The sequence below is a fragment of the Talpa europaea genome (genome assembly GCF_964194135.1).
Source record: "Talpa europaea genome assembly, chromosome: 14".
In the NCBI taxonomy this organism is placed as follows: domain Eukaryota; kingdom Metazoa; phylum Chordata; class Mammalia; order Eulipotyphla; family Talpidae; genus Talpa; species Talpa europaea.
The window spans coordinates 76,274,674-76,287,957 of NC_140082.1; the positions used below are offsets into that span (position 1 = coordinate 76,274,674).

At 45.5% G+C, this 13,284-nt stretch overlaps 1 protein-coding gene across 1 annotated transcript in view; it reads left to right on the forward strand.

The window, feature by feature from the left end:
* Positions 1–13,284, forward strand: part of HERC2 (HECT and RLD domain containing E3 ubiquitin protein ligase 2) — a gene marked incomplete at both ends in the record, with an annotated part of 160,691 nt that overhangs the window by 10,540 nt on the left and 136,867 nt on the right. The window contains one exon of the mRNA XM_084253432.1: positions 3,581–3,695. Within this exon, the coding sequence (XP_084109558.1) occupies positions 3,581–3,695 (115 nt within the window). The remainder of the gene's footprint in view (positions 1–3,580; positions 3,696–13,284) is intronic.

Consider the following 13,284-nt stretch of genomic DNA (forward strand, 5'->3'; position numbering starts at 1 on the left):
ACTTCCTGGAGTAACTCAAGATGGCTTCTGCAGCACGGCGCTCAGGGGGCTTTTTAGTCTGCTTCTGTTTGCTTTGTGTGGGCGTGTGGGCACTGGGTTGAACTCCAGCGGTCTTAGCTGGCCTCCTGTCACCTGAGCGCACTGATGAGCCGGCTCTTTCCATCCCCTTTCTAAAGCCCCAAGGCCCCTGAATGCTCATGGCCCAGTTTTTAGGGAGGAATTTACTTTCCCACCCCTGCCAGTTGATACTCTTGCCAAGAGTCATATCCTTTGGCCCCAATTATGTTTATGGCAGTTCTCTTTTAGTGATGTGAAAGATAAATATGAGAGTTGAAAGAAAGTTATTGCTTCCATGAAAATTAAGTTGGATGCTGAATTGGTTTTCTATTGCTTTGTAACAAGTCACTGACCGCGTATTTAAATGCTTACAAGAACTCACTGTGTCCTTTCTCCAGTTTCTGTGGGGCAAGAGTCTGTCAGTGCTGGACCCTCTCTCTCTCTCTCTCTCTCTTTTTTTTTTAAGATTTATTTATTTATGCATACAAGTACTGGGGTATAGGCCCAAGGTGCGGGGGCGGTGGGGGAGGTGAGAGGATTCACCAGAGACAGTTGGGGAGCAGAACAGGCAGATGTACTGAAATACACTGCTGAGGGGAGCAGTGGGTGCAACCGGAGAGGTCTGCTGCGCCATGTGTGTTGCTCCCTGGCTAGCTGGGGATCGATCTAAGTGCTGTGGTGGCTGGCTATAGCTTGATAGCGCTGTCTTTAACCCCTGTGCCACCAGGGAGGCCCCTGGACCCTCTCTTTTGGATATTATAGGCTACCAGCAGGATGTCTGCTGTGCTGTGCTCTCATCTGCTGTCTCATTGCGTTCCTGATGGTAGAATTCAGTTGTTGCTGTTGTGGGACTGAGTCGTGGGCTCCTTGAGGCCATCCTCCATGGGTAGCTCTTGGCAGGGCTGTTTGCCTCTTTATAGCCACAGAGATGGGCCTGTCCTCTTAGGGCTTTCCCACTGGTAAGTGGGGCCCTCAGGATCAACTTCCTTTTGAATAACTGGAAATCAATGGATTTGGGACCTTAATTACTTGAGAAATGCCTTCACTTTTGCCTTAGAAGGAAACATAACCTAGTCACAGGTATGAGAGCTAATCCTCTTTAGAGGTGTCACCCACACTCAGAGGGTGGTGTGCAGTGCACCAGAGGGTGAGGATCTTGGGGGACTGTCTTAGAGTTTTGATAGACATTTTATTTTATTTTATTTTTAAAGATTTATTTTTATTTATTTATACAAGCACTGGGTACAGTCAGAAGCATGGGAGGGTGAGAGAATTCACCAGAGCCAGAGCGGGGAACAGAACAGGCAGACCAACGAAATACACTGCTGAGGGGAGCAGCGGGCGAGACAGGAGAGGTCTATCGCGCCATGTGGGACCCTCGCTGGTGGCCAGGGATTGAACTGGCACTGCAGAGGCTGCGGGCAGCTTCGCAGCCCAGCGCTCAACCGCTGCGCCACCAGGGGAGGCCCTTGCTAGACATTTTAGATAAAAGTGAGAGTATAGAACACTGCTTGGAGAGGTTAGGCGAGAGAGAGAGCTGTAAAAGATTGGGCAGAAAAAGTCTTGAGGGTCTAGAGTTCTATGCTGAGATTGCTCACAAAGTTTCCTTCAATCCTTGCTCCATTTTAAAGAAACAAATTGGGCATCATGGATGCTTCATGAGGGTGGTGTGCGCCACTGATGACAAGGGATGTGGTGACAAGGGATGAGCTAGTGAACTTGTGAACAAAGCAGCAGCCCAGGCCTGCCATTGAAAGTGGGCAGAGATGCGCCTATTTTAATGTAAAGTGCTTTGTGTCACAGAGCTGCTGCTGCACCTGCAGTTTTCAGAGGATGCCTTCAGCTGCTATCCCTCAGTCCCCCACCCCCTATTTCACCCCAACTGACAGCTTGCTTTGGGAAGCCTTTTCTGTCACACAACTTCTGCCAAACCAGACATACTTGTTTTTTTTCCTCTTTGAATTGCACTAATGGACTTGTGTTTTTATTTGTTCTTGCAGCTCAGTATAGTTGTTATGTATTTTGCAGCTCAAAACTGTCCTAAGTTTGTCCAGTAGAGCTCCCATCAGACCGTGAGCAATTTTTTTGATGCAAAAATGAGATAATCCAGTGTCACTTTGCCTGCCCTGACCTTTGAGACTGACTTTTCCCCGAAGACTTGCTTTATTTAGTGAGATGTGGTACTTAGAAACCAATGTCTGGGTGCTGGTTGTACTTACTCTGTCAGAGTGTTATTGATTGAAGGTCCTCTCCAAAGGCAACTAGCAAATGTATTACAATAGAATTTTATATGGAGATTTCTAATCAAATTTTTTTGAAGATTTATTTATTTATGCATCTAAGAGCTGGGGCACAGGCCAGAGATGTGGGGGTTGAGAGGATCCACCAGAGACAGAGTGGGGAACAGAACAGACAGGCTGACTGAAATACACTGCTGAGGGGAGCAGCAGGCGAGACAAGAGAGGTCTGCTGTGCCATGTGGGTTGCTCCCTGGCTGGCCAGGGATCGAACTCGTGCTGCACAGGCTTCAGATTGCTTCATAGTGCAGTGCTTAACCCCTTATGCCACCGGGGAGGCCCCAGATAGTTTTTAAAATGTTCTGATTTTTATCTCTTGCACTTAAAAATCTTAGTGTCCAATAACATTAGCATACTTTATTAGCATACTTTAGTGTCCAATAACATTAGCATACTTAAAATTTTAATGCCAATATTATGATTATCATTAAGACCAATGAGTAAAATTTGATTCTCCCACCCCATAGAGTATATCCCCTTTGGATGTGTAGATCAAAGTTCTCTTAAAATACTTTTCTTTTTCATAAACATAAGTTATACGTTTTGCTTTTTCAAGAAGACCATTTATATGTTTTTTTTTTAAAGAAAGTAATGTTTTTGTTTTAAATTATTTATTTATTGCATAGAAGAACTGGGGTGTTGGCCAGGGGTGCATGGGTGGGGGGTGAGAGGATTCACCAGAGACAGAGCCAGGAGCAGAACAGGCGGATCCACTGAAATACACTGTGAGGGGAGCAGCGGGTAGACTGGGTTAGACAGGAGAGGTCTGCTGTGTCATGTGGGTCAGCTCCCTGGCCAGGCTGTAGCAGTGATAGTACTGAGATTTAACCTCTAGACCACTGTGGAGGCCCCATGTACACATGTTTTAGAAGTAAAATTATGTAAGGCATACTCAAGACTTTGTTCTTAGTCATCTCTGCTGCCCTCCATCTATATTTTCATTCCCTTCTCTACATTGGCAGTAACTGTTCATTGTTTCTGGTTTTTCTTTCCAGAGTGCAAGCATGTATATCTGTATTTTTTCTTGTATTATCATGAAAATTAGCATAGCATATACACTGTTATGCCGTGGGCCTTTTCCCCACTTACTGTATTTTTTGGGGGTGATTTTCATTAAGTATTTAATGATTGAATAAGAGGAAATGAGCTGTTTTTCCATGTCATTCTTTAGGAACTGCAATGTGAGTATGATCGCTCTGTAAGTTTATCTTATTTATCATTGCCAGCTTGCATTCACGAGAGATGGGCTCTGTGGTCTGTGGAATGAAATGGTTAAAGATGGAGAAATTATATATAATGGGACAGAGTTAACCCAGAATGGAGAGCTTCCTCCTAGAAAAGGTAAGGTGCTTTAACTAGAATTTCTTACTTTGTAAAAACCTTTTTGAATTTGTATTTCATAGATATTTTGGACTGTGTTGCAGGAACAACTGTGTTTGAATATAACTCTTTGGGGTTTCATTTTCACTTTGGTGATTGTTGCCTAAAATTTTTATGAGCTGCTTAGATTTTATTGTTCTGTGTGAATTGAAGACATTTTCATATAAGATTGAGTAGAAATAACTATTTCTGAAGTTTTTCCTTTATGACTCTTCTTTGGAGACTCTCATAGAACACTTTTGGGGAGCCTTGTGTGTGTGACTAGGGTTGCTCTCTTGTATATTGTCTATGTGCAGAATTGCCAGTAAAGAATCATATTTAGGCTTGTAGTTACAAAAACTCAACAAAACTGCCATTTGATTATTCTTTACTTTTTGTGTAAGAATCACCATTAAGATTTTAAAACAAAGTGGATGCCTTTACCCACTCCAAAACTATAGACTCTGAAAAAACCCTACTTGAGACCCACTGCTGAAGTTTATTAGTCTCACTATTTGAAAGTCAAGATGGATAGGGCCTCCCTGGTGGCGCAGTGGTTGAGCGCTGGGTTGCGAAGCTGCCCGCGGCCTCTGCGGCACCAGTTCGATCCCCAGCTGCTCCCCGGCCACCAGAGGAGGGTCCCGCCTGGCGCGCAGACCTCTCCTGCTGCCCGCTGCTCCCCTCAGCAGTGTGCTTCGGTCCCTCTGCCTGCTCTGCTCCCCGCTCTGGCTCTGGTGAATTCTCTCACCCTCCCGCGCTTCTGGCTGTACCCAGTGCATGTATAAACAAAAAAACAAACAAATAAATAAATAAATAACATGCCTCTATAAAAAATAAAAAAAAAAAAAGATTAGAAAGTCAAGATGGATAAAAATTGTATTTTATTTATTTTTAATTTATTATTATTTTATTATTTTTATAAATCTTTATTTTATGTATTTTTTACATAATTTTAAATTTTTGCACAATGTATTTTTTAAGGATTTATTTTTTATGCATGCAAGAGCTGGGGTGCAGGCCAGAGGTGTAGGGAATAAGAGGATTCACCACATACAGAGTGGGGAGCAGAACAGGAGGATCTACTAAAATACACTGCTGATGGGAACACCTGATGAGACAGGAGAAGTCAGCTGTGCCATGTGGGTTAGCTCCTTGGCCTGGAATCAAACTCAGGCTGTAGTGGTGATAGCGCTGAGGCTTAACCTCTAGGCCACCAGGGAGGCCCCAGTTGATTCTATGTTTTTAAAAGGTTTATACCTCTGTTCTCAGCCCTCTGGTATTTTTTTTAAAGATTTATTTATTTATGCATACAAGAATGGGGGTGTAGGCCAGAGGTTGGGGGTGTGTGAGAGAGAGAGAGGATTCACCAGAGAGAGAGTGGGGAGCAGAACAGGCAGATCTACTGATATACACTGCTAAGGGGAGCAGCAGGCGAGACAGGAGAAGTCTGCTGTGCCATGTGGATTTGCTCCCTGGCGGGATCAAACTCATGTTGCAGTGGCTGGCAATAGCTTGATAGCGCTCTGTCTTTAACCCTTCACCACCAGGGAAGCTCCCTGGTGGTTAATGAGTTCAAACAATGTTTTCTAAAATATTTTTTCTGAAGCACTAGTTCTAAAAGATGCTCTGAGAAGAAAACCTAATTATGTGGAAAAATCCAAAGTCTTACTTTGCATATAAAAAAGGTATAATTTATTGCATTTGATGAATCTTTTTTGATTTTTAAGAAGCATGTGTTTTTTTAAGAAGCATGTGTCTAGAAAGCAAGCATAATTATTCTTTATGTAGGTCCCAGTTGAATAGTTTCTTGGGGGTCATTTTTTGGCATTCAGAGTGGTGTAACGTGTACTTTCCATTATTAGAAAATGCTTTTTTTCACAGACAGGTTTACTCATCAAATTCCATTTCTCAGACTAGGTACATTATATGTTGGTGATATTATAGGTAGTTGTGAGGAAAAGCCAGATTAGAGTAGAAATTTTTTAAATGCAGTTTTCTTTGCTGTATTTTCCCCAAGGGCAGGTTACTTTCTTCTGCATACAGCCATCCTGGGATGGGTTCCTACATTGATTTATAGTTTGTTTCTGAGACATACTGGCTTCTAATAGTTTACATTTACCCCTGGGATAAAACTTTCCTTACTTTATTTTCCAGTCACATGTAGAATTTTCTGGGTCTGGTGCGGAGAGAAAGCTACCTCCTAGGTAGTAAGCTTTCGTGTATCCTTTTGGGGTGATGTCCCTCTAAAGGCAAGCCTCAAGTGAAGGTTGGTTATGGTTTTTAGTGTCTTTTCAGGTTTTTTTTGTTAATATCCTATTTAGGGTTGTTATTACTTTGAGGTAAAATGAAGACGCATTGCATATAAAGACAGGAAAAGTGGGAGGATACTATAAGATGTATTAAGCTTATTTTTTATTTTTGTCTAGGGTTGGCCTTGTCTGAAGAATTTAAGTGTCAAGTGCTGCTTGGTTTACTGTAAATCTTTTCATTCAGCTGCAGATAGTAGAAATAATATTAAGTAATGCTTTGCTTAGCTGTGCTATTTTTTTCTTTAAAGTGATTTGTTGTTTCCTGTAATCTCTACTCTACCAAGAAATGGAGGCCACAGTTTGCACAAATAACAAGGGGCAGAGATAGAAATTGAAGTTAGACCTCTTGAAAAAGCTTGACTGTTATTTCCATTACCCTTGTGGACCCCAGGACTGACTTCTTATAGTTCCATGAATCTTATTTTTAGCTTTTTCTGCCTTCATGTTGTACACATGTGTGGCAGTTGTTTTGAGTGTTTTGTCTAGCTAGTCCTCTTAGTTCTTATGAATTCCAATTTAAAAGCCTTGAGACAAAGTTTCTTATTTTTTTGGAACATCAATATTTCGCTTCTATCTTGTGTTAGCTGACTACTTTCCCCGTTGGCTTTGTTTACAGTTTTTTTTGGGGGGAGGGTGGAGGAGAGGTATAAAACGTCATTTAATTTTCCCAGAACTCGTGATTATTTGGGCAGAAAAAGCATCCACATACCCAGGCATGTAAATGGCATGACCCCCATGGAGTTGAGGGTGGAGTGTTTTCTGTGGTGTGGGAAGCTGTTGGGAGACCTGGCCTGGCTTGAGAGTGGTATTGTGTAGGGCTACCAGGGGGGTGCGGGCACTGACTTCTAGGTAGAGGACATAGAAAGCACAACTGATAGCGAGTGTGCAGGGGTGAGGAGGAACAGTGACGGGGATCAGGAATAACAGGAGTAGCCTAGACCCAAATGGAAGGAAATGTACACCTTTGAGTGCCCAGCTGCATTTTAAATCCCCCTGATGGTCATGGACACATCTCCAGGGACACTTACACACAAATGTTTAACAACATAGGGGACCATGGATGTTAGGAAAAGTAGTCAGTACTTTATCTTCCTAGCAGTGAGAGTGCAAAAAATTAAATCTTGGTTTCTTCGTGCAAGGATTCTCAAACTGTTGGTCAATAGGATTGCCTGGAGAGCTGGCTCAGACACCCATGGCTGGCTCCACTCCCCTAAGCTTCTGATTCCTTAGAGTTGATATGGGGCCTGGGAACTTGCATTTCTACATGTTTCCAAGCCTCTCTGATGTTGCTTGCTTTTCTGAGGGTATGTCATGTCTGTTTGCACAGCCATGGTCTATTCCTTTGGGAGTACAGGAAGAAGAAAGGAAAAGCTTCCTCATGTGTTGCTTAGAAAACAGGACATTTAAAAAACCCCATTCTAGGGCCTCCGCAGTGGCGCAGTGGTTGAGCGCTGGGTTGCGAAGCTGCCCGCAGCCTCTGCAGTGCCGGTTCAATCCCCGGCTGCTCCCCGGCCACCGGAGGAGGGTCCCACGTGGCGTGCAGACCTCTCCTGCCGCCCGCTGCTCCCCTCAGCAGTGTACCTCGGTCCTTCTGCCTGCTCTGCTCCCCGCTCTGGCTCTGGTGAATTCTCTCACCCTCCCGCGCTTCTGACTGTACCCAGTGCTTGTATGTATAAACAAACAAACAAACAAATAAATAAATCTTTAAAAAAAAAAAAAAACCCATTCTATTTCGCAGCAGGTGACCACTACTAGGTTTCCCTCACAAATCTATTCTGTTCTTCATAGTTAGTTCTTACTGCTTTGGACCTTGAGTCCTGTCTGAAAAATGGAATCCATCCTGGTGTTTCGGGTGTCTGTTCCAAGCAGTGATGTCAACATTTGCTCGAATCTGTTCCCCACAGGATTGGTAATTCCACAGAGGCCCTGCCATTGTTCTTGTTTATTGAACACTCAACTTCTGGCCTTTTGTTTTGGAAGGAAACAGATGATAACGGTATGGTTGACTGCTTATACTGAAACAATGGGCAGAAGTGAAATCCTTAGCAGATTAGACTTCATGCCTGCCCTGTGAGGACTTGGTAGTTGCCTCCCTACCCAGCAAGGGCATGGATGGTCTCCAGCACCTCCCACCATCCTGGGAACTGCACTGTTGTTTGTTTAAATAACATTCTACTTGTATGAATTTTATCTAGGGAGTGTAAATTTTCTCTTTTTTTTTTTTTTTTTTAAAGATTTATTTAGGGCCTCCCTGGTGGCGCAGCGGTTGAGCGCTGGGCTGTGAAGCTGTGCGCAGCCTCTGCAGCGCCGGTTCAATCCCTGGCTGCTCCCCAGCCACCGCAGGAGGGTCCCATATGGCGCACAGACCTCTCCTGCCTCCCGCTGCTCCCCTCAGCAGTGTACTTCGGTCCTTCTGCCTGTTCTGCCCCCTGCTATGGCTCTGGTGAATTCTCTCACCCTTCCGCGCTTCTGAGTCTACCCAGTGCTTGTATAAATAAATAAATAAATAAATAAATCTTTAAAAAAAGATTTATTTATACAAGAACTGGGGTACAGGTCAGAGGCGCAGGAGGGTAAGTGACAGCGCGGGGAGCAGAACAGGCAGACGAACCAAAGACACTGCTGACTAGAATAGCGGGCGAGGCAGGAGAGGTCTGCTGCACCTCTCCCTGGCCGGCTGGGCATCGAACCCGCGCTGCAGAGGCTGCGGACAGTTTCACAGTCCCGGCTCAATCCGCTGCACCAATTTTCTCTTTTTGATTTGATGTTTTTTTTCCATATTGTAGGCCTGAAGCACAGGGAAGCTCTAAAGATAGTGATGAGGTGTTGAGCATTGCATCAGAACTCCCATGATGGTGGGAGTCAGTGTTTATTATTCTGGTCATCTGGGAAGTGCCAATGACCACTTGGATATAAAAGCATCTTAACAATTTTATTGTTCAGAATTTGGGGTCTGATCCTGGGAAGATGGCATCAGAAGCTTCCAGAGGCCTGACCTTGGCTTTACCTAGGGTGGCTGTGCTGTGGTCACTCTTGCTTATTGATCAACTTTGTCAGTTTGACACATTTTTGCAGGAATTATAAACAAGGCAAATTAATTTCACATTTCCTCAAACCTACAATTTACTGGATCCACTCATCTCTTTCCCTCATCTTTTATGTTCTGATATAACTAAATTTTTTTTTCAAGATTTATTTATACAAGAACTGCAGGCCAGATGTGCAGGAGGGTGAGAAGATTCACCAAAGACAGTGGGGAACAGAACAGGCAGACTGACTGAAATACACTGCTGAGGGGAGTAGCAGGCGAGACAGGAGAGGTCTGCTTTCCATGTGGGTATCTGCATGGCTGGTGGGGATCGAACTGGCACTGCAGAGGCTTTGGTCAGCTTTACAGTGCTGCGCTCAACCGCCTGCACCACCAGGGAGGCCCTAAACTTTTTTTCTTTAAGACAGAAATTACTATCCTTCTGCCTTGCTAGATACTTTCATTGTCTTGCATGCGTATTTTTATTTCTTGGTCACCATCTTTCTGGTTTAATGTCTCCATCCATTTTTTTTTTTTGATTTTTTTTTTTTTATAGAGGCATGTTTTATTTATTTGTTTGCTTGTTTTGTTTATACAAGCACTGGGTACAGTCAGAAGTGCGGGAGGGTGAGAGAATTCACCAGAGCCAGAGCGGGGAGCAGAGCAGGCAGAAGGACCGAAGTACACTGCTGAGGGGAGCAGCGGGCGGCAGGAGAGGTCTGCGCGCCATGTGGGACTCTCCTCCGGTGGCAGGGGAGCAGCCGGGGATTGAACCGGCGCCGCAGAGGCCGCGGGCAGCTTCGCAACCCAGTGCTTAACCACTGTGTCACCGGGGAGGCCCTCCATCCATTTTTTTTTTTTAAAGATTTATTTATTTATGCATACAAGAGCTGGGGTACAGGCCAGAGGTGTAGGGGGTGAGAGGATTCACCAGAGACAGAGTGGGGAGCAGAACAGGCAGATTTACTGCAATACACTGCTGAGGGGAGCAGCGGGTGAGACAGGAGAGGTCTGCTGCGCCATGTGGGTTGCTCCATGGCAGGCCGGGGATCGAACTCGTGCTTCAGAGGCTGCGGATTGCTTCATAGTGTGGTGCTTAATCCCTTGCGCCACCAGGGAGGCCCCTTCATCCATGTTAATTGCAACTTTTATCTAAAGTGAGTGTGACTTCTAATTTGTGGTTTTTTTCCCCCCTGACATCAAATACATTTTGTTTTCCCACACCAATTCTGTAATTCTCTGACATCAGCTGGATGTGTGGCAACTCAGTCTAGACCTGACACTCAGTTTCTGGAGGTAGCTCTGAGCACAAGTTATGATTTCACTCCCAGAAGACTACCTGCACCTCAGGTGCCTGCTGCAGATGGGGCTCCCAGGCCACTCACACTTCTGCCTTCATTACTGCAAATTCAGGGGTTCCGTGATTATCCTCAAACTTGATCATTCACAGAATGCAGGACAACAGCTTACTTAAAAGTATTGGTTTATGGGCCTCCCCGGTGGTGCAGCGGTTGAGTGCTGGGTGGCGAAGCTGCCCGCAGCCTCTGCAGCGCCAGTTCGATCCCCGGCTGCCAGGGAGGGTCCCACATGGCGCGCAGACCTCTCCTGCCGCCCGCTGCTCCCCTCAGCAGTGTACTTCGGTCCTTCTGCCTGCTCTGCTCCCTGCTCTGGCTCTGGTGAATTCTCTCACCCTCCCGCACTTCTGACTGTACCCAGTGCTTGTATAAATAAAATAAATAAATCTTTAAAAAAAAAATAAAAAGATCTTTAAAAAAAAAGTATTGGTTTATCATAAAGAATATGACTTAGGAACAGCCAGGTGGAAGAGATGTATAGGGCAAGGTATGGGGAAGGGGTGCGGCGCTTCTGTGCCCTTTCTGGGGACTCCACTCTCCCAGCATCTCCATATCTTTACTGCCCTGGAGAAGGTCTCCAAATCTCCTAGGTTAGGTTTTTATAACTTAATCTCCAGTTCCGGCTCAAATCACATATTTGGTCTATTTTGGTGACCAGCCCACACCCTGAATCAGCCCATCAACATAAGCTCTGGTGTGGTTGCCAGGGGCTCCTTATGAATAACAAAAGACACTCCTGTCCCTCTATAGATCCTAAGGGTTTAGGGAGTTCTGTGCCAAGAACCTGGGTTGAGACCAAATATATATATTTTTATTGCAGGACAGATACAAAAAGTGAGAAGTAGGTGTAGCGCATTTCAGAAGTACTCTGGAGCTGCATTCTAAGAGCCCTATTTTACATTTTTGATGAGCAGAAGACTGTGCTCATTAAGAGGTACAGAGGCATTTTTGAATCCTGTCATTCTGGCAGCTGTAGAGAGAGACATGTGACCTGTATTTGTTAACCTGTGCTTGGTGACCAGTGATCTAGTTTTTGCTCTTAGCATTTGTTCAGAATGTCACAGACCTGCTGCTGATTAAATCACTTTAACATTGGGCCAGTGTCATTAGGTTAACAAAAGACATTAGGTTAACAAAAGTCTTGGCCATTACTTTTCAGCTAATACACTACAGAACAAGATTTCTGTTGCTAGAACAAAGTTTAAGTCAGAGATTTGTCATTTAACTACATTATGTCTGTAATGTTGCATGTAGAGGCAGGAATGACACAGGGCAGGTTTTCTATGATCCAGCAGACCTGGTGAAGGAGGAGTCAGAGTCCTCAGTGGCTTTTGCAGTCTTTTATTGGAATTTACCAGGTACAAGGCAGGCAGGGGCACTGGGGGGCTGGGAGGCCTCCCAGCCCCCAGCAGGTCTTCACTCTATCTGAGCTCTCCAGCCTTCTCTGCTTCTCTCTTGGCTTCTGCTGCTGCTGGTGTCCCTGTGACGCCGCCCTTAAAAGCCCAGTCTTAGCCCAGGTGAATCCCATCTACCTATACCCACACACTACTCCAGGTGTCCGCCATCAGGCATGCATTAGGACTGCAAGGATCCATCATCTATCCTGATGGCGGGAGGGCAGAAAAGCCTGACATTTTTCCTTACCCTATAGTCCACCCCCTCAGGGTTTTTTGCCATATAGTCTTCATATATAGTTTTGTTAGCAAACAAACAATGCAGCCATGGCCCACAAAAGTAAATACATCACAATATAGCAATAAAATACAACAGAACACAAGTAAGTTCAGACAGGGCCCCAACCTAGTGGCAAAAGACAATTATTGGTACCAGCAGATGAGCCACCAAATCTGCTGCCGAAGGCACTGCTCATTGGAGGGAGGGGAATCACTCACGGCATCTACTGCAACACACCAGGAGCCATCAGGCTTCCTGGCCTTCTCTGGCTGTAGCCTCGGCTACAAGCCACACACAGCATCCACCCCCAGGATGCACTCACTCTGGGATTGGCGATTCTATACTGTTGGGGGTAATCGCCAACCCTCATGGTTTCTGTCTGAGGTCGCTCCAACATTCGGCTTTCATAGCCACCAATGCGACTCTCAGACCCCTGCACTCAGGCCAACCCATTGCAGAAGCACATGGGTCGGGTGTCCTCGGTTACAAACTCTACATTCAGCTTGGGCTCCACCCCAAGCCAAGTTCCCCACCCGTCCCCTAAGGAACGGGTTCCTCAGCTCCTCACCCTCACTCGACAACGAGCAGGGCATCACCCACAGGTGATTTTATGAGACTCACTGGCCTTCAGCATACTTAGGCTGCTTAACAGCCTCTCAAGGCTTCCCAAACTTAGCATCAGCACCAGCTTTTGCCTTCTCAGTTGGCTTTTCTCCTCCACCTGGCTGCTGGGCATACACAGGCTGCTTTTGGCCATCAAGGCCCACTGGCCACCCCCAGATTCCCATCTCCTGGGGTGTACAAAAAATAGCATCCTCCCCCAGGGTCCCAAAAACTTAATTTGCCAAAGTTCCTCCGCCTCTGGCGAGTTGTCAGTCCAAGTCCATTAGGCCTCTCCCTGCATCAGCACTGGCGGGCTCCGAATCGTGGTCCTTTCTTCGCCAATGATTCTTGCTGCCTCAGGGGTCTTTGGCTGGTCCTCTCGGGCGTCTCCTTCACACAAGGTCTCTTCCTGTAGTTCCCGGACCTCATCCATCTCCTGTGCCGCCATGATGCCTCCAGCGTTGTCACAGGCAAACACAGTGTTACTCCTTAGTCCCTCCAAGTCTTCGGAGGGCTCCATACCCGTCTGCATGGATCATCTTGCCGACTTACACCAATTGTAGAGGCCGAAATGACACAGTGCAGGTTTTCTATGATCCAGC